General features: G+C 48.4%; 1 protein-coding gene across 1 annotated transcript in view; it reads right to left on the bottom strand.

Moving 5' to 3' along the window:
* Positions 1–2,949: 2,949 nt before the first annotated feature.
* LOC142881632 (3',5'-cyclic-AMP phosphodiesterase 4B-like) overlaps positions 2,950–23,998 on the bottom strand; it is a gene marked incomplete at its 3' end in the record, with an annotated part of 55,621 nt that continues 34,572 nt past the window's right edge. The window contains exons 2-5 of the mRNA XM_076016021.1: positions 7,065–7,259; positions 6,048–6,084; positions 5,633–5,703; positions 2,950–3,064 (exon numbers count right to left, since the gene is read on the bottom strand). Coding sequence (XP_075872136.1) covers positions 2,950–3,064; positions 5,633–5,703; positions 6,048–6,084; positions 7,065–7,259 — 418 coding nt within the window. The remainder of the gene's footprint in view (positions 3,065–5,632; positions 5,704–6,047; positions 6,085–7,064; positions 7,260–23,998) is intronic.

The following is a 23,998-nucleotide window of genomic DNA, read 5'->3' as shown; positions in this document are numbered from 1 at the left end:
GATTCTGTTGCAGGCGTCAGAACATCCTCTCATGTCTCGCTTCCTCTCAAAATTGAAAAGCTTCAATTGAAGAAATGTTTCCATGTTCTATATTTCAGTTGAAACCAGGGTAGCGAAGCTGGAACGTTTGGATATCATTTCTGTTTCTCACCGCTGGTTCAAATCGCCGGGCCTGTCAATGTGAGAGTCTTGAATAATTCTGGACTGAAACAGATTTCAGTCCAACAATCACAGGATATTCAATGTCGCAGCGCGGCTTTCTGCTTGGAAGAACAGACAAAGGAACGCCGTCTTTCTGCCTTGGAGCGGCGCGTCTCGCTCACCTGCGCCGGGGTTCTCCTCATCCAATCATTTACCCACAGGGTTTAAATATTTGGATCTGCACCACACGGAACTGGGAAAAGTTATCCCAGCGTCACGGTGAGGTCGTGGCGCCGCCGACGCATCGTGAGGTCGAAGCAACAAAAACCGCGGGCTTGGGTTTGAGATATCATCGTGGTCTGGGCTCAGAGGGAAACTCGCCTCCCTGCGTGCGGCCCGTGGAAGCGTCTTCCTTCCACGTGGTGCGCGTTCCACCAAAGACCTTGTGGCGTGCACGCAGACGTGGGGAGGAGTGTTTACTCGCAGAGTCCCCGCGAGCCAATCAAGCCATCGGCTGCAGAGAGATGAAGAAATAAGTTGATTGTACCGTATAATTCCACTGTTTAGTAGTTTGTTTACCCTGCGCAGAGAGGTCAGCGTGCATGTTAGCAGGCTGCTTTACCAGAGCGCCCACACACACACACACACACACACACACACACACACACACAGCACCTGATGAGCTGCGGTTCAGAAGAAGGAAGTGAAAAGTCAGTCCATCTGCTTTGACAGGAAGTCAACAGAAGCCACATACAGGCGTGCTGACGTCAATCAGAGCCACAGGAACACCTCCCCACAGTGCGCACACACACACACACACACACACACACACACACACACATGTCAAACATACGCACACACTCGCATTACTCACAATGAAGCACAGATCCCACCATAAACACTCATTTAAATCACACACCTCGCCATTCCACCGTTGCAAAAGCAGAAAACATTGAAATGGCGTCGCGCACGGAAGCGTGCACAGCGCACACACGTCAACGTCTTAATGGGTGTTTGTGCTGAGCGCACACGCACACGCACGCACGCACGCGCGCGCACTATAAACACAGACTATCCACTCATTGCTTCTTTTCGAGGACAAAAAAAAGAAAGAAAAAAAAGAAAAAAAAGAGGCAAAGTTGGGCAATTCAGCAAGAGCCCGGGAAAGGCTTGGCAGGTTGTGCTGAAGAGGAGAGCAATGGCAGCTCTCAGCGCTGGGGTATTTCTTCTGAAACCCTCAGAGTCAGAGGCGTCTTCTCGACACACTCTGCTGATGTGTCTCAGCGTGGTTTCGTGTAAAACAACACCTTTTTCTTGATGTCAAACTAGGACCACTGATCTCGGTTTCTGTATCTCTCACCCCGGCCCGGCTCTCTACGCAGCAACGCCCACTCCGCCTCCTTTTGAGAATCATTTGAAAAGTAATTCGAGTGACATTCGAAAGCTCTGACGTTGTTTTCAGTGAAAACAACCGTTCAGATGCATGTTACAGATAAGCTTTGGACATTTTTGGAAAAAAAAAAAACTTTTGTCAATCAGTCCTCACAAGAAGAACAGTGTTTGAAATGTCTGCATCACTGTAAAATAACAGCATGGTTTTCTCTGCTTTCTACCTTTAATCTGCTCTTATGAACAGTAATCCTGCTGGTCCTGCTGGTCCTGCTAGTTCTGCTGGTCCTGCTGGCCCTTCTAGTTCTGCTGGTCCTGCTAGTTCTGCTAGTTCTGCTGGTCCTGCTGGTCCTGCTAGTTCTGCTAGTCCTGCTAATAGTTCTGCTGGTCCTGCTAGTTCTGCTGGTCCTGCTAGTCCTGCTAATAGTTCTGCTGGTCCTGCTAGTTCTGCTGGTCCTGCTGGTCCTGCTGGCCCTTCTAGTTCTGCTGGTCCTGCTGGTCCTGCTAGTCCTGCTAGTCCTGCTGGTCCTGCTAGTTCTGCTGGTCCTGCTAGCCCTGCTAGTCCTGCTAGTTCTGCTAGTCCTGCTAGTCCTGCTAATTCTGCTGGTCCTGCTGGTCCTGCTGGTTCTGCTGGTCCTGCTGGTCCTGCTAGTCCTGCTGGTCCTGCTAGTTCTGCTGGTCCTGCTGGTCCTGCTGGTCCTGCTGGCCCTGCTGGTCCTGCTAGTCCTGCTAGTCCTGCTAGTCCTGCTGGTCCTGCTGGTTCTGCTGGTCCTGCTAGTCCTGCTACTCCTGCTAGTCCTGCTAGTCCTGCTAGTCCTGCTACTCCTGCTAGTCCTGCTAGTCCTGCTAGTCCTGCTAGTTCTGCTAGTCCTGCTAGTCCTGCGTAAATAAAAACACTGTGTTTTGACACAAACTGCGCTACTTTGTTAGCTCAGCATCCGCTGTCTTCACCCCAAAGCTGTTGAGTCTTCCGCTTGTTTTGGCGGATTAGCTCGCGCTCACAACTCAAATCAATGACACAATAGGAGGGATCAATATTAAATGTGTCAATCGAGCCAACGCATCGTCATCATGTACCATATCAAGGCGCTTCAGTGTCAAACTCACATAGGACTTATGTCGAGGGCTGGCCAGGCACGCTGGGCTACCAGACGCTCGCACGTGCGCACGTACACAACTGCGCGCAAATACAAACACCCAGCCCCCTAAGAGCGAATGTGGCGAAAGACGGAGGGACGGTCCGTCGTTACCTCTGAGGGACCGGCCTTAATGGGCCGCTCCGAGCGCGAGCCAGCGCACACGGCAGCGCTCGGCTGTATTGTCTCCGAGCGAGGCTAATGAGCGCGATGACAGCGGCAGTCTGGATCGCAACGCTCGAAGCCGGACAGACGGACGCAGGGAAAAGTTGAAAACGGTCACGTAGGCAACTGGACGGGCCGGAGGGGCGGAGTCAGTAACAGAGTGGGTGGGACGCGTCCTACCTGGCAGACACACTCTGGTGATGGGAGGTTGAGTCGTTGCTGCAGGCGATCTCCTACAGGAGGGGAAGAAACAGAGAGAGGAAGAAACAGAGAGAGGAAGAAACAGAGAGAGGAAGAAACAGAGAGAGAGAAATAAGACAATGCGTCAGTGAATCCTATACTAAAATTTCCCTGCAAAGCTTTTTTTTTTTCTTTAGAATGTCCCATTATGGTGAGCAGCCCTTTGTGATGTCACAAAGGGCACCAATAAATAAAGACCCAGGACCTCCTCGTTTTCCGTCTCCATTTCCGAACAAACCGTCAAGTTTTTAACAGGAAGCTGAGACGGGACATTTTTTTTTTTTTGCGGAAGGTTGCAAACACAATGCTAAATATTTTGTACGAGCTGCACTGCCGGGAGAAAAAAAAAGGTCAGGAACAGTCAAGATTTCACTTTCATATCATGGAAATGAATGCATTTGTAGTAAGATGCATTTTGATAGATGACACATTCACATGAGGCAGCAGTGACACACGCTGTGTTGACGACGTGTCCATCAAGTTCTGGGGAAAACACCAGTGAACGGGACAGCATCTCCATCCCATCATTGTCATTGTCATTTCGCACACATTTTAGCATTGCAGTAGTGTGCAGCCACCCCTGCACTCAGTAAAAGCTGTATTCTTAGAGCGTACCCTAACAACAACACTCAATAATAATAAACATAAAATCTCATGACGAGAGCCCTGAATATCAACACCGACATCATGAAACAACGTCAAAATCCGTCTACAGTTCGTCGCGGTGGATGTGCGGCGCCGCCTCGGTGACAAGCAACTGTATTTATGAGAGTGACAGCGCAGGAAGCTGTCTCTGCGCCTCCATTCATCAGCGTCCTTTATAGCAGCCCAGCGCAGCGGCGGAGTAAACACAGACATTACCATTAGCATTTTGCTCAATGCCCACGTGTCTGCGGGTATTTCTTTGCTCTCGTCTCCACGTGGGCGTGAGCAGAATGTAGGTCAGACAGGCGTCAGGCCCTCGGTGAAGCAGAGTGGATGTTAATACGGGCCGCGGATGCATGCAGAGCTCTCGACAATCAAAAGGCGTGGTGCGTTCAGGTTCCCTCCTGCAGTCTGACCTCCTTTTGGCAGATGCTGCCGTTGCTGCTTGAAAGCACTGCGCTGTTGTCACTGCAAAGAGCCGCTGTGGCCGAATCTGCTCACTGATCATTGATTGGCCAGACATTGGAGAAAAAAAAAGTGATTTATTAGAGACTTTTTTTTTGTTTTGTTTTGTTTGGACTTTAAAAAAAGCCTTGCGACGTGGAACATTTGAAATGAACGTCCGTCGAGAAATAGAAGAGATGTTTCCAGCACGCCAGAATGTGGATCTCCTCTGGGTTCTGTGACCTGGGTGTAAGGCAGACATGTGAGGCGGGCTGGGGCTTCAGACAACAGGCAACAACTTCCAACCACATCACCAGGCCACCAATAAAAAAAGAACAGTTTGACCCTTTCTATTTGACAGCTAAGCATCGTATTGATCGGGGACATGAGCAGCATGACATTCAGGTCAGGCGTGGTGTCACTGCACCGGGGTCAAACCGTTATCTTGTTGTTGTTGTTGTTGTTGTTGTTTTCAACAAAGATATATATTGCTCAGGCAAAAGCTGCATCGTTTGATGCTAACTAATGAAAAGTATTACAGTATTTTATCGCTTGCAAACTGTCACCAATCGATGAATGAGTTGTCGTCCGACCAACAGAATGATCACACTTTGTTGGACTCGGCAAGCGAGAGAACAAAGACTGGCTGAATGCATTCGTGACGAGACGCCTCGTTTCGCACACTGACGTGAAAAAAACATCAACGCTTAAAAAGTTCGTCTGTGCACGGCAGCAGGTGTGTTTGGGCGCTGGAGCGTCACAACAGCGCCACCTATTGGACACGAAGCTTGCCAAGGAGCTGCAAATTACACACGCGTGGATATTTCTTTCGAGCACCACGGCAGCCACGAGGCAGAGCAGCGCTTCAAAAACTGAGTTTCTCTTTTTTTTTTTTAATGTTGGGATCCTTCTTTCATTTCAGTGAGAAACGTGCGCGCGCTTGTTTCCTGAACCTGCTCCACGTCAGGGAAAAGAGCGGCCTCTGTTTGTCTAAAGAGCTTTAGAGCCACCTTGTGGCACAATTATGACACTACACATGCCGTCCAGCCTTGTCGCATAACGGTTGTTGTTTGTTGTTGTTTGTTTTTTTGGGACTAGTTTTCATTTCTATCAGTGGCTTTGAAAGACGTTGGGTGCGTTTTTGTCTCGTGTGGAAGAGTGTGTGTGTGTGTGTGTGTGTGTGTGTGTGTGTGTGTGTGTGTGTGTGTGTGTGTGTGTGTGTGTGTGTGTGTGTGTGTGTGTGAGTGTGTGTGTTTATTTCCACCAAACTCACTGCATGAAAAACAGTATTTTCCACTCCGCCACCTCGTGGGAATCCAAAAACACCGTCCTGGGAACGTCGAACTGGGCTCCGACTGGATTTATAGCACGGTTGTGAATTTTCCACGGGGCAATATTTCTATTCTTTTTTGTTTTTTCGAACGTGTCACAGACATATTCCACTGCCGCTGTCAGAGCACAGGGCGACTTACTTGCTGGAGGCACACTGGACATTCGTCAGCACGGTGAAGTTATTCCTCACACTTCGAAGGCTTGCCAGAACCTAGAGGACAGAGGGAAACGCGTCATCTTTCCTTCTGGTTCTTCAACGCTTCATTTGGACGGCGCAGAGATCGTCGTATAGGTTGCGTAATATTTCACGTTCATACGTTCACGCGTTACTTTTCTATTGATACATCTCAAAGCAGGGATTTCATTTGACAGCACTTTGGGCCGAGGGCAGTACCAGAAACTTTGCAATCTTACAGTTTGAATTACTTCTATGCAGATCTGATCTGTCTCCATATAATAAACTAGGGCCCATCAACAGTCCACCACCTCCTGAGGCAGGCGTGCATGTGTGCATGTGAAGTTGAATAATCCAGACAGGGGGGGGGGGGTGCTTACCTGAGCAAAAGGAGTTACGATCAAGTCATCGCCATGTCTGAAAGACACACACAGGCAAAGAGGCAGTGAGCAAAAAGTCATCAGACACGGGCCGAGTCCGAATTACCGGCAATTACTGCTGCGCAGAGCCCCCGTTCACACGCTGCACTCTGTGGCTGGCGAGATGTGAAGTTAGCATGACAAGCAGCGAGTCCCCGTGACCCGGCTATCATTACTATCATTAACTAGAGATGGATGGAGTCCAGGCAGGGAGAGGAGGCTGGGAGGCTGGTCACGGATCCTCCGTCCCAGGATGCAACCTTGTAAGGCGCTCGGCTCTATTTCTGTCCGCTGGGCGTAAAAAAAAAAACACAGCCCGGAATTCTGAACAACAACAACAATAATAATAATAATAATAATAATAAAAGAAAGAAAAGCTGCATTAAGCTACTGTGGGTCTTTAAATCATTCACGTTACGCAACATCGGACAGTAACGGGGCGGGGGGGAGTGATCGAGAGGCCGCGGCCAAGAGTGACACGGATTTGCATCTTACGCATGATAAGTCGACACCTCGGTAATCACTTCTGACCAGGATCAAGGAATCGAGGTGAATGAGGTTCAATAACGCAAAAGATTCTCAACAACTCAGAGTGTGTGTGTGTGTGTGTGTGTGTGTGTGTGTGTGTGTGTGTGTGTGTGGTCTGAGACCAAAGGGGAACTCGTAGGGTGTAATGATGGGAGAGGGTACATGATGAGTGTGTCTAGTCTTGTGAATGTAAATATGAGCAGCTGACTGATGGTTGACACTTATCCAGTTAGTAAACTACTAAATGGTAACCAACAGTAGTTCATTTGTATTTTAACACAGTATAGTTAGCACCAGCGCGTGAGCTAGCGCAGCCTTAGCAAAGACGAAGCACACTGAACCGTAACCGATATCTGTGTGTGTGTGTGTGTGTGTGTGTGTGTGTGTGTGTGTGTGTGTGTGTGTGTGTGTGTGTATGTGCGTGTGTGTGTGTGCGTGTGTTCTGTTTACAGTTCAGAGGCGATGGACGAGTTCCGCGACATGGACTTGGGCGACAGGTCGTAGTCGCTGTCGGAGCGGTAGAGGAAGGACTCCCGCCGCTGGTTGTGACCGGGGAAGTTGGTGTGGAGGACCAGACCCGAGCCGGGGGAGGCCTGCGGGTCCAGGGGGCTGCAGCTGGCAGACGGGCCATTCTCCACATCAAAACTGAAACGCAGATTTAAAGAAGAGAGAAAGAAGTGTGACGTTACCATTTTGCTGTTTCACTCTCGGGAGGAAGACGGATAGATATACAGGTAACTAGACATAGATAGATAGATAGATAGATAGATAGATAGATAGATATACAGGTAACTAGACATAGATAGATAGATAGATAGATAGATAGATAGATAGATAGATAGATAGATAGATAGATAGATAGATAGATATACAGGTAACTAGACATAGATAGATAGATAGATAGATAGATAGATAGATAGATAGATAGATATACAGGTAACTAGACATAGATATATAGATAGATAGATAGATAGATAGATAGATAGATAGATAGACAGGTAACTAGACATAGATAGATAGACAGATAGATAGACAGGTAACTAGAGATAGATAGATAGAGAGATAGATAGAGAGATAGATAGATAGAGAGATAGATATACAGGTAACTAGAGATAGATAGATAGATAGATAGATAGATAGATAGACAGGTAACTAGAGATAGATAGATAGATAGACAGATAGACAGGTAACTAGAGATAGATAGATAGATAGACAGGTAACTAGACATAGATAGATAGACAGATAGATAGACAGGTAACTAGAGATAGATAGATAGATAGATAGATAGATAGAGAGATAGATAGATAGAGAGATAGATATACAGGTAACTAGAGATAGATAGATAGATAGATAGATAGATAGATATACAGGTAACTAGAGATCGATAGATAGACAGATAGATAGATAGATAGATCACATGTCAGGATCAGCAATAAGTCTATGAGTACAAAATAAGAAAAGAAAAACACACTCGTAGTTTGGATAGTGATGAGGACCTCTTATGCTTGTTAGGAAGACGAGAAGCTACAGTTCGACATTCGGTGCTTTCCAGTCATTTCCCCAGAACCATTCGACACCAACATGCTTTGATTTTAGACCTCGAGCCCTCCAACTCCCTCCTCCTCCTCCTCCTCCTCCTCCAACTCCCACCTCCTCCTCCTCCTCCTCCTCCACCTCCTCCTCCTCCTCCTCCCCCTCCACCTCCCCTGAAGCTTTAATTCTCTCCAGACTGGACTGGACTTTGAGGGCTGGGGAGATAGGAGACGTAGCCACACGTAATGCAGTAAAGCGGACACGATGACATGAGTGGGCTTGACATGAGCAGACCACGAAGGGCAGGGTGACACGCGAGAGGACGTACTGTTCAATAGTAATGACGAGCGGATAAAGGGGAAGGAGCGTCGAGGTGGATCTCCTCAGGCCATCGCCCGCTGCGCCCCCCCACCCTCCCCCGCGGCCCCCTCTTTATGCTGGCGTTCTCTTTTATTAGCCCGACAGCCACCACCTCTCCCTCCTGTGTAGTAAACACGCACCAGCGAGGAGGCCCGCTGCTTACAAAACAGAGTTTCATGTGGACGGCGACCTCTACGGCGAGCGCCTAGCGACTGTGCGCAGCGCTCCGCACACATGTTCTTCGTGACGTCAGAGGTTGACCAAGAGGCCCGAAGGCAACGTGCGGAGGTACATTTGCACTCAAACACTGTTTCTTTGTTTCTTTGTTTGGTTGCTTTTTTTTAATTCTATGTGTACACATGTACGTGGAGATGGTCCAGATGTTCAGAGTGCGATGGCGGACACTTCCCAGCCCCAGTCTGAGCGGAGTGCTGCCAGGACCGTCACGTCTCTCAGTAATGTAAGGGCGATTTCCCATTTCCCCCGAGAACAGGTGGCTAAAAACCAAAATAATGGTGGAGTCCGGCGATACTCACGGTCCACTACTCCAGAACTCGCGGTATTAGCGCTCGAGCTAATGTGCAGGCAAGCGTTAACGTTTTGCTGTGGGATTTTCCGTACCGTTACAAACATAGTAGAAGTGGAGTACAAACTGGGATTTAAAAAACCCACTCGGAGAAGTCTGAGCTTTTATCTTTTCCTTGCCTTTTTCGATCGACATCTTGACGATTACCTGGGGAATATTTTCAATATGCCAAGCGGCATTCAAACAATGACTTGGAATATATTTTCAACATGTGAGTGGAGGCTCTCCATGGACAAAAGAGGTGAGGAAACCACCACCAGATCTCTTTTCTGACAAATCCAGAGTCCGTGAAAGGTCACAGCTGTATTGTAGGTATTTATTTATCTGGTAGCACTGTTCCCACAGGCTTCAACTCTGTTTGTCAAAAGGGAAACGTGATCTCATCCACAGAGAAGAGAACGTTCCCAAGTAAAGACCTCCAAGACAATATGCTCATGCAAAAAGCCCTTCTGCACTGTTGGCTGCTGCATATAATGCATTCGGCTGCACATGAATGCAGTACTATGGTACAGGTCCTTGAGTCAACTCATTAATACCGAGCACTGAACCATATGTGCAGCATATGGGGCGGACTGGGTGGAAATTCTGCCCTTTATGTACTCCACGAAAAGAATGAAAGTGAGATGGATGTGAGAATCCCCCCCCACCTTGACATGGGAAAGACGATGCCTTTAATGCTTTTAAACTGCACTGTTTGCACATTTCTATGGCTTTAGAGATGAAATAAATCACAATATGATTAAGAAAAATATGGAGGATTTAAAAAAAAACAACTCTCAAAAGGTACAAGTCTCACGGCTAGCATGGTTGTTGTTGGCTGCCTTCTGTTTTTGCCGAATGACACGTTTATCCGGCGACTTGACACTTGACACCTGCTTTGAAAGAAGTCGCTTCACAGATTTAAAACCTCAAAGACTGTCGACGTGGAGTTATGGAAAGAAGCCAAGATTAGCATGCAGCAGCATCATTAGTAAAGCTCACATACTGCTACTACTACTACTACTACTACTACTACTACTACTACGACTACACTAAAAGGATATTCAATCACACAATCAAGTGAAAGGTTCTAGAAATGTACGATCTCTTTCTCCCGAAGCCTTCCAACAACAACCTGAACAGTCACAGGACGGTGGGAACGCTAAACTCGTGGACAAAGAAAGAAATGACTGAACCTTACAATGTTTGACGTCCTATAAGTGCGAGTACAAAGAAAACCGACGCAGTAGGGAACGCCGTCCAGGCCGGGCTCTGCAGCCACTTCTGGACCAGCCAGGACAGGCCTGCTTTTCCCACAAATGATCACGCTGAGCAACTTCTGAGCGGAAAACATTTCCGGTGCTATTCTGTCTTCTTCAACTTCTTTTTTTTAATTCCCCGGAAACATGTCGTGGTGATGGGCTGGCATGCATGCACCACACACACACACACACACACACACACACACACACACACACACACACACACACTCACACGGCTGTGCTGCACTGTGCACATGACACGCTTCACTGCTTTGCCCTCAGGTCAATCCACCGCTTTGTGTCTTGTGATCACGTGTCGAGGCGACGGGATGCGGAGCCGGTGCAGGCCAGTCTAGTCATCACACCCTAACCCATACCCTAACCCATACCCATACCCTAACCCATCCACAGTGCAAACGTCAACGACATCACGGTGTCAGGGAACGCCAGCAGGACGGCGGTTCTCCCTTCACCGGGGAAGGCGGTGAAACAAGCAAACTTGAAGGAAGATTGTTTCTCACTTGTCAGAGTGCTGGCCAGCTTGTGATGGACGGTCATCGACCACGGGTTTACTAAAGTTGCCTTTGCACACATATACCAAACGATGTCAACTGCAGCCCGGGACCACTCCAATCACTCTCACGTACAACGCAGAAGCAGAACTAATGGCGGCCCAAACGCGCTCAGTGGAGCAGACTCACAACCTCGTGACCAGTGAGAATCACGAATCGTGAATCCCAAACACGGGATCAAGCACTGGGGAGGAAGAAGAAGAAGAAGAAGAAGAAAAGGGAAATCAACTGTCCGGCTCTTGACAACTATTCAGGCACCAGTGGCACTCGCGGGTCTGAAATGGAGGGCAGATCTCCATATATGTCCGCGTGCACGAGCGCAGAAATGCTTCTTTCCCTGCCGGAAGCAATGGACTCCGCTCTGAGACACGCACGGTTGCGCGACTGTTTAGTCAAACAGAGATCAGAAACCCACACACACACACACACCCCATTGACATGGGAAGGTGTCTGAATGCATTCAAAGTCACCGAGTGGCGTGCTGCGTCCCAGACAGCTATGTTTGGTGTTGTGACTGACCAGCGCCAATCAGGAAGTGCGCTCCCTCTGACCCGAAAACCACTCTCTGTGATGACACGGCATTCCTTTCCCATGATCCAGCCGCATTTGACTGGCGGGACGGAGGGACGGACGGACCGAGGCCCCCGCAGGAGGACGACCACTGGGTTCCATCTGAGGGGTTCCTGTCAGACGTTCCTGCTCACTGCTACCGACCAAAGTGGCACCTGAAGCTTCAACAGGCTTCCAACAACAGTTCAAATAACTCCATGTTAAGCAATAACGACAAATATATATATATATATATATATATATATAAAAAAAACAAAAAGCAATGTTAAACACGAAAGTAACGGCCGTGTTTTTCCAACGTCAGAAGTAGAAACTACAGATATTTGTGTACAAATGTTGGGAGTAAAAGTAAAAAAAAAAAAAAAAAAGAGTCAGGTAAAGATACGTGAAAAACCTACTTCAGTACAGCAACAAAGTATTTGTTCTTCCCACCTCTGTCAATGAACGACTGAAATGAGGAGACAACAGTAGCGATATCCTCTTATTTTGATCTATTACTAATTCAGAAGGACGGAAGCATAAGAGGGAGGGCTACCAAAAATAATGATAATAAATAAATAATGTTGAGGCAGCTGAAAGCAGTGAGTGGACTTTGCCAGACAGGAAGCGAGGAGTACATGGTGAGTGTCTACTTTTCCAGGTAAGCGGCTTCCCAGTCTGAGAACAGCGGCGCTTTTTTAGTTTGCCAGTAAAGTCGCCGGTCCAGAAACATTTACCGGTAGAGCAGGACAGCTCAGTATCCTGCCCAGTGTGTGACGGTGCTGGGAGGAATTACACCACCTCGCTCTGGCTCAGGCAGGACATTGTGCACCTTTGTTCATTCGGATTGACAAGTAGGATAAATATCAAAAAAGAAATGATGCAAAAAATGTATACAGAGAGACCTGGCAACCGAGTGTGCAAAATCCAATGCAATGGGGAAAATAAGGGTCAACTTGTATGAAAAGCAGACTTGGTCATAGCTGCTTCCTCTGGAGTACCTTGGGACACATCTATCACTACGTAGTGGAGGCAGCGGTATTTTCTTCATTTCATTCTGCAGTGGTGGATATTGGAGCACCGCACAACTCCCATGCCACTCAGTACGTGCAAAATGGTGTGCAAACAATGCCCACACACTTTAGCTTTGAAAAAGACAGAAACACATTGAGGCAGGCAGGGGGGGGGGGGGGGGGCAGGGAGGCAGGGAGGGAGGGAGCGCTATACTTTGAATTGATCTCTTCCTTCCTGCCTGTTACAGCGAGAGGGAAGCCAGCAGCCATGTGTCTGTCCCCTTGTGCAAACAGAGGTGCCATGGTAACACCTCCTGTTTGTCCTGGCATTAGAGCAGGGCCTTAAATAATATTTCTTCTACACACAAAACGTACACTCTGTCCACTTATTAAATTTGCAATTATGCTGATGTTTACAATTCAGGCACTATTATTAGCCCGGCTGTTTGTCAAAGCGCCCGGGGGAACATTTTCCAAGAGACGTGAGAACTTGAAGGAGAAGCCCATTTGTTTGGAAGATTTTCCAGCGTGAACCGGCGGCTTCTGTCCTGAGCCCCCGCGGCTCTGAGTATTAAATTAGCAGCAAGATGTCCTCAAACGTATTCACTGGCCGGCAAGACTTGGTCTTACCACGGACATGACGAGGCCGACCTTTCCCATTGTGTGAACTCTGGAAGGAACAACAAATGGGATCGACTGCGATGCTGAACAGCACTTTTTTCTCCTTGCCTCCGTGCAACGGTGCAAAGCCCAGCTCTTCCTCACCGTTCACAATACACCAGCGCTGAGACCTCCTTCACACTCGCCACACAAACAAAGGCCCAAAGAATGGATTGCATCGCCGTGTTGAATTCAGGCTGCGCTGCCACAACCTCACTGGAATTAGTGACGGTGCTCCCTGTTCATTCAGCGGTGAAGGAGAGAAAGTGCGCTTTGCCTTTGCGGCGGTTGACCCCTTGTGATGTCACAAAGGGCACAGACAACTCTTCCAGGTCACCTACAGCCAGGCCTTTCCCCCCCGACAACAATTTTTTAGCTGGGAGCTGAAATTTCAACCTTGTTCATTGCAGGATGTAAACAGATGGCTAAATGTATTATGTGGGGTTTTCAGCAGCAGAGGTTTTTGTTGTTTTATGGTGATTAATTCCACTGATCTGACCCAACCTGCAACTGACATTCAGCCCAAGAGCACATCGCGTCGTTGTCAAACCCATTCATCCATTCAATCACTGTCATGGCATCCCAGGTGGGCGGGGCTTTGGGGAGGTTGCAGGCTGGATGTCACGCTACCGACATCCGCAGGATGTGAGCATGTTGATGCATGCAAAGGCAGTGGGCACTGGGAATAAAAGAAAGATAAGAAAAAAAGAGTTTAGGATGCTTTTTGTTTGTTTTAGCTTGGCTGCCATTGTGTGGGCCTTTTCTTTTTTTTTTCATGTTACGTCTCAGACCCCGAGACTGGGGCATAACAAGAGTCTCGGCCTTTACGGTCCAGTGGGCCAGCAGCTATCTGAACCATTTCAGTGTCAAAATCAGACGCCCCTTGAAAGATTTCAGATAACACGTGCTGCTGCCTGGTTCCAGGAAACACATAGAGGAAGTGGCCAAAAGGTGTGATGTTAATGATGAGCAGCTATGAGAGCCCCTTGAGCCGAGAGGGAAATGAACCCTTCCCCAAAGACAGGAAGAGAAACTTCACTTGCACAAGAGTGACGCCACTGGACACATCACTACGTCTGCATCAGTGGCCACCACTCTCATTATGAAAATGCTCCTCCACATCATCTAAATCACAAGAGTCTTTGCCACATGTTTGCACCCCCCCCCCCCCCGACGCAGCAGTTGAATGAAACTCTTGGGTATGAAAAGTCCCGGACCGTGAAACCACAGCAGTGTTGCTGCTCCTGGCCCGCATCAACCCACCGCCTGGGTGTGTGTGTGTGTGTGTGTGTGTGTGTGTGTGTGTGTATGAGTAAAGCGCACAGCAAATAAAATTGCGCTGAACCACAACCTTTAAAAACACGGTGCTGTGCCCCGCCCACGGGCGAGGAGACACAAAACACTGTGATTCCAAGAAGTCGTGCACTGCAGAGTAATTAGAGTGAAAAATGTGTAATGAGATTTGAAAAGGGAGATGTTTGATCAGGTTTGGTTCGACTCAAAGAGGCAGGGCGTGGGGCAATTACGAGTCACTTTTTACATCTGACACTCGAACACTGTTCCTGTTGCACCTGCACACAAGATATACAGTACATGTATTGTACATCTTAGACCTATTTCCACTGTTTTAAGGTTTCTTCCAGTGGAGCAGCCTGGCATGATCATCGGGAAAACCTCTTGCAGAGCTCCAGAAAACAGCGTATTTAGCCCTTTGTTTACAGCCTCCCGCTCAGATCTGACACTGTTGGACCGTCCTCGTGTTTTGGAAGGAGACCGAATCGAGGGGACAACGAGGCGCTTGAACAGTCACAATGAATGGGAATGGGTGTCGCTGACTAGTGAGGGATCGTAAAGAGATTGGTGTGCCCTTCACATCACAAAGGGATGATTCCCTTGGATTGCTTTCTGGAAACTTTCCAAAGAAAAGAGGAGAAAGCAGGAAAAAGTCACGTGACACCTATGACAGTTAGAAAATACTGGTAAGGTGAATTTAGCACGATGTGGAACCTTTAAATCTACATTCACCGGTTCTCATTACTCACTAGTCCTCACTCCAAAAACCCCTCATATCAGGTGCACTCCGTCAGCTCCAAGCGATGGAGTCCGAGCTCATCTCGACCGGGCCATCCAGCTGCGATGCTGCGATCCTCCTCACAGCGTTTGACATTTGGGCTAATCCCACCCCTCCCCAGGAGGTCCTCTGTCCTGGCCCGACATGTGAGAGACGCTCACCGCACGGGCTTAATTCATGCACCTGACGCACCAGGAAGGGCACGGGGCCGGTGCAGGCCCGCCACTTTGTTTCCACAGGCGCCCGACAGGGGAATCCTCCCCTCCGCTCCGGAGCTGCAGCGCTTCCCTACCTGTCTCATGACTGGGACGGGAGGAAGGGCGGGGAGGGGGCGCACAGCAACACCGTCTGTCTGCTCCCGCTTTTCAACGGCGCTCCGCTCCAGGACTTTCCACAGGAAATCCTCGGAGCTGCCGGTGCTGAAAGACGCCCTGAGTGTCCACCACGACACTCAGGGCGTGTCGTGAGTGTCGCTCACGACACGCTCAGACCACGAGTCTCCAAATTTCCCTGGGTCCATTTGGACTTGACTAATGTTTATATATATAGACGTCTATATATATATATATATATTAAAAAAACGGTTTAGTGGCTAGCTATCTTGAGAAAGTGTGTACAAGTGGCACAAAAACACATTTGCTTCATTTTCTGCAAAGAGAAATGTGAAGAATTCCTGAGACATTGCCATCTCCCATTTATCCCTGCAAATCAAATCTTGGACAGTCAATCAAAAACTAATGAACACGTGTTCAAAGGTTTGGGGTCACTGACTCATTACTGCATTGAACTCCATTGTGACCAGTTTTATGAAATAATCTGCTGGACTGGACCCAGAAGATCACTGCGACTATGTGCTGCACACATATGGGATGGTTTTGAGAGTTTGTTTCCTTATAAGTCGAACTGAACGGGATTTTTTTTGTTTGTTTGTTTTTTAGAGAAAGAATATCAAGTGTGCAATACGTGGTTGTCATTACAGAATCTGAATGATTTAAAACTTGTAGACATTTCTAAAACAAATCTTTGCATTGCAATCAGACGGAGCTCAACCATAAGAGGGTAAACAAAGCACCATGGTTTATATCTCAGGCTCTTTAAAACAGCCCGGTTTTGGTGTGTTCACATAGAATCTTGCACACTTGGAATTCTCTCGGTCTCTCTTCATGAGACATTGGAAACGGGCTTCAATAAACAGTGCACTTCCCATGCTTGTTAAGCGCATGCTGGCTGATTTTCCGTGCGCCCGTGAAGATCGCAAAGCATTCAAGTTCAATGCTGAGAGGAGTCAGCGACGCCAAACTCATGACGGGTTGGTGAATACACAAGTAAAGGCTTCCTCTAACATACAGTAAGTCAGTCATCGCGGCCGTCAGGAATCAACCACCCAGGAGGCGTCCTGGTCTTCCCGGGCTGGCTGAGGCCCTGGTGGCTCTCAACATTGTGGGTTCGCATCTCTGACACGACATCGGTGCTGGAGCCGCTCGGTCCACTCTGCCAGAACACTCACTCTTTCCCAGCTCATTGCTTCCTTTGATGTCTGCCCAGCTGGACGCTTCCTCCCCGGCTGATACCACCCAAAAAAAAAAAAAGAAAAAAAAAAAAGATATTTTTGGAACACCGTGTGTCGCGGCGGAAATACTACAACCACAATGACGACGGCAGCGCCGCTGTGATGTTCGCTTCTTGGTTCACCCCGAATGACAAAGACGGGCCGGGGGCCGGGCCCGGGGCCGCGCAGCAAGCCGGTGATTAAGCGGAGCTCCGCTGCCAGCAGAGCCCTCGTGTCTTTACGTCTACCGCTGATAATGTTTGTCTCGTCTGGAAGGAGAGCGATTTGGATGTGCTAAATAAAAGCACGATAGAGGGAGCAGAAGTGGGCGGGTTCTCCTTTTGTTTTTTAATCTACGTATAATTCATCTTGGAGCACTTCTTTAATGGAGGTGCGCGACTTCTCCGCTTGTTGTCCTGCCTCCATAGAAATATCATTCCGTGGCCGCTATTGGCTGTTTGACCTCCCGAGGTTGACCTCGACCCCCGGCAGGTCTGCAGGTGAAGGAGCCGAGTCGCTGAGGCGGCGGCTGCACGCGGCGATGATGCAGAGACAGGATCCCAAAGGCTGCTCGGCTCAACGCGCTCAGCGCGGCAGGACATCCTGCTCGGGAAGCGAGGTCAAACGGAACGCCGTCCGTCGCCCAGGGCACGGACAAACAGGGACATCCTCAGCTTTCACAGTTTTTAATCTCTTAAAAGACTCGCCTGTCTGTCTGTCTGTCTGCCTGCCTGCCTGCCTGCCTGTCTGTCTGTCTGTCCGTCCCCTGGGACGTCTTGCAGAGAGACTCTAAACAACGCGGCAGTAATACCAGCCAGAGATCGCAGTTCGCTCACAGCAGTTTGTGTTACAGATTGTGTCAGCGTTCATGCCGTGATTGCCGTCATTTCACACGACAGGTTCTGTGGAAGCATCAAGAGCAGAGACACACACAGACGTACACATTGAAGAGGAAGTGACGTTTTCCTTCTGCTTTCTGCCGAACTCAGGTTGCTTTTTGTTTTGCGTTGCTGACCTGTGAGTGCGTCCTCGGTTGGTGGCGTGGAGCCTCCTGATGACTTCCTCGCTGAAGTCAAAGTGAACCCTTCCTCTGGCACAGGGCGAACGCCGGTACATGGCCCCGAGAGACGCACACACACGCACACACACACGCACACGCACACGCACACGCACACGCACTCTCGCCCCAGAGGACGGCAACAACTCCGATGGAAGGACTTAACCAGCAGAGCAGGTGCAGCGCGCCACACACGCACGGACCGAGCATTTGAACGTCACACACACTTGGATAAACGCACACACACACACACACACACACACACACGCGCTGGCACACGTCATCGCTAACACAACCCGACAAGTCAACGGCCAAAAAGGTGACGGCTGCAAGCAAGCGCACTTCTTGGACTAACGAGCCACTTCACATTAAATTAACCTTATCAGTGACTGAAAACACACACACACACACACACACACACACACACAGGGACAGCACACACAGGGACAGCACACACACAGACATCGCTTCATATCACTTCATCAGCCGCCTGATGACTCAAGCCTCCAGATAAGTTACTCCACAGATCATCCATCAGTCATCTGCCTCCTCAGCAGCAGCAGCAGCAGCAGCAGCAGCAGACTGTCCCAGAACCCTCACACACACACAAACACACACACACACACACACACACACACACACACACACACACACAGTCAAACACACGGCCACACGTGCGCGTCACAAACAGCGGCTCCTCGCGTCACATCAAAGCACTCGCTGCCGGTCCTCAGTCACACAGTAGCACCGCCGTCCACACACTCCCCACGCTCACCCTGAGAGCTGATCTCTCCGTCAGAGGCTACACTTCCTCCCCATAGCCAGCGTGTGTGTGTGTGTGTGTGTGTGTGTGTGTGTGTGTGTGTGTGTGTGTGGTTGTGGTTCAGTTCCTTCAAAACGGCCCAGCAGAGTGAGGTGGTGCGCACAAGCTGCGGAGTGGAGTGAACAAAGTGGAGTGGAGTCTGGTCCGCCAGTCACCGCGCTGACGGGTCGTTTTCACACACACACACTGGAAAACACAAAGTGCTGTATATATATATATATATATATGTATATATATATATATATATATATATATATATATACATATATATATATATATTTTTTTTTTTTTTTACACAAGAAACTACATACTGATGATAAACTCGGTTTGGCGCGAGTAAGTTAAAGTGTCTCAATTTTGATCATAAAGGCTTAAACTGTCAGTGTGTCTGTCCTACTGGTCCTCAAAACGTCCTCTGATTCAAACAATGACAGAGAACATTGAATGTTTCATCAAGGACATTTGAAAGATGTTGTAAAATATGCTGTCAGGGCAGGTTTCTTTTTCACGATGTGTTGACACGACACACAAACAATAGCCAGGAATTGGCCAAGCCTCAGCTGCGACTGAGCGCTCCCATATTGCTCACCAGACTGCTTCACAAAACACACACACACACACACACACACACACACACACACACACACGTGTGCGAAACGGTGGAGAGGCGGAAGATGCGGCTGCCAAAGGCTTGTGGGAGCCCAGTGTGTGACGGTGGCAATGTCATTCCTCCTTAATGCCATCCTGCAGGGTTGACCAACGAAGAAGAAAAAAAGCAACAAAGAGTCGCCCAACCCCCAAGAGCCAAAACGGTCGCCATTCACAACAGAAACGCTCGGTAACTGGTAGAGAACCTTAAGACAATCAAAGGTCACATGGGCACTGATGTGAAACCAGACCTTTATTAAGAAAAAAAACAAAAGAAAAACTCTATTGTTGTTGTATGGAAAACAATAAGTAGTCTTTGCCATACAAAACGTGGCTGATATGTTGACACAACAGTGGTGTCATGATGGTTTACACAATCATATCAAATGAAAAAAACAACAACAACTATATAACAAATGTCTCTGAAGGTGGAACTCCTTTTGCGGCGTTCCTCTTGAGTTTTAAGATGTTGCCGTTGTTGTTGTTGTTTTTTTCAAGGTTATCTAAATAAAACAGAGAGCAACACTGTTGAGCTTTGAAAAAGATATGCACCATTCCTGTATTGTCTGTTCTTTGGAGCGCACGGCTTCAGAATGAATAGAAATGAACAGAAATAATTCACAGCGAAGCCTGACTGACAGCTTTGTCTGTGTTGGGACATGTAAAAAAAAAACACCCAGTGAAACTATTTACACATGAACTTTTTTAACCTACCGACACCGCCACACTGGCAGGCGTGTCAGCCTTTAGCAATGAAGTCGCGCTCCCGCCGTTTGCCCACGAGAGGGCGCCGTTACACTTTCTGTAAAAACAAAACCGCTGCCCGAGGCCTGCGGCCACAAGATGGCAGCACTTGACTGTGCCTGCGCCTGTTGTCGGGTTGCAAAACGACGACGACGACGAGCCGTGAGAGTCGAGCGAGGCGCAACAGATGAGCTGAGTGTTGCTAAGTCAGTCGGTGGTGACGTCAGTTGCCAGAAACTTTACGTCACGTCGCATTAAAACAAGGGAGCAAACGTTAGAGCAGCAGTGAGGCTCAGACCCAACACTATAAATCAGGGTGATTACAGTCCAGACTGGGCAAAGGCTAATCTTTGTGCAGAACTCAGTACGTGCTAGTAAATCCATCAGCAAATCTACTGAAAGCCGCGTTAACTAACATGCCTTTTAACTTGTGTATGGACGACAGCGGTCCAGTCAGGTCCACTTTGTCCTCACAGTGACAGTTTTGCCGTTGGTCTACTTTACGCGTGGCTGCTTCGCACGTACGTCACATCACATGTCGCTAGCGTGGGAGGAGAGTGCAGTACATTCCTTCAGCGCGCGGCTGTAATTGAAGGTGGATCAGACGTGCGGAGCGGCCGCAGGTCGCAACCTCTGCCTTGTTCTTGTGATTCAAATTAGCATCACACGGCGTGCAAGGTGCCAAAGACTGAAAAATAAACAAAGGAAAACACTTTGGAAAAGTTTCATTTCTGTTTATGGAAGAGACCAAAGTGAACCTCAGATGTTTCTAAGAGAAGCCGGCAGGCAGAGAGTCACCTCTGACATGAGAGCTGCCGCTCCTGTACAGACACACAGACCATCGTATCAAATCAGGATCAAAACAACAGGCAGGCTCCCTGAAAGCCATTCAAATATCCTTTCTAAAATAAGACAACAGGGGGCTGGGGAGAGAGCCATCCGAGAGTGGGACTGATGAAAATGCAAAAGTGGCAAACATTAAAGGGGAAAGTAAAGCGTTTGAACCGCCTTTGCATCCGTCCCTTTGTTCTTCCTCAGTTCTGGAGGAGAAACACAGACATACTAATTGGTATTCTGGCCAGAAAAACAAACCGCCGTGGTGGGGACGCCACAGAAACAAGGTTCACGTGTTGATTGCCATGTGACCTGTCAAGTTAAGGTCAACTGTAAAGGTTAGTGTGCATTTTAGGTACATGCTGAAATTTCAACCCAAAACTGAACATAGACTCCAAATCTGCAGACAAATTGTGACAGAAAAACTCAGAGGGAATAGAATCTGATTCATTTGTGGCGCTTGTCTTTGTTTTTCAAATGACCTTGAAAATCCAAACACCCAGGTAGCCGTACTGGAAACCTAATTTGAGTGATGGATGTGGAACTGCTTCACCGTTGCACTGAGCTGCCCCTCAATGCCCTCATGCGCGCACGTATGTGCCCGCTCTCCGAGCCAGGCGGCATATTGGGTGTCAACCGCCCCATCCACCATGCAGGTCAAGAGTCATAGAGGATTTCTCCAGTGATCAACGAGTGTCCTTCAGAGATGCCAATGAGATTTCATGAGTGGTGGCACTCTGTGGATTGGCACCGAGGAGTGAAAGGGGACCCTGCGTGCAGAAGAGAAGAGCGGGAGGAAGTGGTGGGAAGATGGAAGGATTTCCCACTTACTGACTGCTAGAAAGAGAGAGGTGGGGGGGCGGGGGGGTACACAGGTTTGCACAGGTTTAAAAAGGAGAGCGATGGGATCACCAGAGAGGGAGTTTAAAGCTGCCTCTGCTCGAGCTTACATCGATCCCCCCCGCCCCCCCCCCCAACCCCCTCCAGACCCCCTCCGCCTCACTCTGTACATCTAATTCCTCTCTCTCAAAAAAGAGGGCAGTGCGCTAGGCGCCTGTGAGATAGAACTTAATCCGCAGCGTTCCTCACAGTGCCAGGCAGCACCATACAGTGTTTGACGTCAGCAGGCAGGGCTCGCACTGCGAGATCCAGGGGGCGGACAGTGCGTCTCACACACAGCAGCGGTGAGATGAAGGAAGAACGGGAGCCCCAAACAGGTCTTAGGCCCCAAAACCCACGCAAAGAAAAATCCTCAGCTTGTAGGAAAACATGTGGAGCGTGTCAACCCTGCAACTCTACCGTTATCGCGCTGGAGGCCCCTTCTCACGCCGTGTGCCGGGAAATGATGTGAGTGAACGTGAGACTTTTTTTTTTTCTCTTTGCTTGTGCGTTCCATGCTTACACAATATGCTCAAGCGCATCTATATTTGAAATCTGTGACAAAATTAGGGCCCGGCGTCGTCGAAGAGGACACGCAGGCGACAGCCATGTTTGAGAGGGAGGTTTTAAATTATGTACACATACATGAAGCGAAGACAATCCCTCCGCGTTGCAAACGGCCGCAACACATTAAAGTGCTGACGTGCTTCTGCACCTGCACAAGAGGCAACCGCACAGCAAAAGTTGTCGTCAGTGTGCCATCTCACATCTTGTAAAGTCAGGGAAGCTGGAAAACTCAATGTACTGAGAAACGAGTGTTTTTGCAGCTTGTGCAATAAATAGATGGATAAATAAATAAATGAACAAACAAACAAATAAATAAAATTTACCTGACTTCATTTTAGATAATGGTTAAAAAAAAATGTAGAAAAACACAAATGTTAGATTACAACTGTTAGCTAACCACGAAGCCAGGCTGCATTAGCTACTGTACTAAACTAATGGACCATATACTGATCAACCAACCACATGAACATTGAAACTGAAGAAATGTGATATAATGCCTTAACGTTGTCAGTGCGGTGGTCTGCAGAGAAAATCTATGTGTCCCTTCCCATGACGTGGCGCGCTGCTTGCTAACGCTAACAAAATCAAAAGCCTAGATAAAGATCTCCTATGGCTCGTTTCAGGGGCATTTTGTGTGCTATCAGAACCTTGAAACGCTTCAATTGTTTGGCATTGCATTCGTTCTCCTCAGAAGTGTCCCGGTCAGTGGCAAAATCTTATAGCTTTTCGGCTAAAAAGATGTACCTACTGTCTGAACATTACCTCACCTGGTAAAGTCTAGACTAGCGCAGACGTAACGATGCTGCGGAGCACACTTTGATCCCTCTCATATCCCCATTAGGCCCTATAAATCCAAGACGGATGTAACAGAGGCTAAGACATACACTCCCACTTGGAGGGAGAAACGGAGGTCAGGAATTCCCAGAGTGCACCATTAAGCCCCCTACTACCAGGAACTAAATCTGACCCGATCGACACTGTGTCCTCGCTCAGTCATTATGTTCACCACAACGCAAGCACGCGCAAATTGGCAAGAGGAAAACAATCACGAGCATTATTATTGACGACCCATGCGAGCGAGCGTATGAGCTGCCGTGTATGCACACGTGCTTGATGCAACAACACATCCTATGATTAGATTCAGTCATGCCACGTTATTTCATCTTTACAAGGGTCGTAGGGGTGAACCCTGGCAACTTTGGCTGCAGGTTTGGAGAGCAATGTGGATTCTGGGTTTGGCTTTTAGCACAGACCACAACATTCTCAACTGGTAGAGCATCACTCCTGTATAAGTCTCAACTAGTAGCATCTCGTCATCCATCATCACCACCATCACCATTATCGTCTCATCATCCACGTTGACCAGAAATCACCTGCACATCAAGGTGCAATTTGTAAGAGTGCATTAAGGCTTGGGAGGAGCCGTTCCATCAATCATGATGGGAGCACCCAGACTTGAGTCTCTCCGATCTTTGAGCAGAGCTTTGATTATCATTACTGGAACCTCTCGTGCTAACCACACTATGACTCAGCAAAATGGCAGTGGTGGAAAATACACAGTTCGGCTCTGCAACGAGAGCCAGCAACAGATTTTAGTGAAATAGAAATGAGGTTTGGGGTGCGACATGAAGGGCAAACTGGAACAAAGCTTGGTTTTATTTTCCTACCAAATCCAGGAATGGCGGCGGGAGCAGAAAG

This window comes from Nelusetta ayraudi, unplaced genomic scaffold (genome assembly GCF_046127955.1).
Source record: "Nelusetta ayraudi isolate G7.1 ecotype Tasmania unplaced genomic scaffold, CSIRO-AGI_Nayr_v1 ptg000210l, whole genome shotgun sequence".
NCBI lineage: Eukaryota > Metazoa > Chordata > Actinopteri > Tetraodontiformes > Monacanthidae > Nelusetta > Nelusetta ayraudi.
The sequence above is the reverse complement of the archived record's forward strand: the minus strand, read 5'-3'. Positions and strand labels throughout refer to the sequence as shown.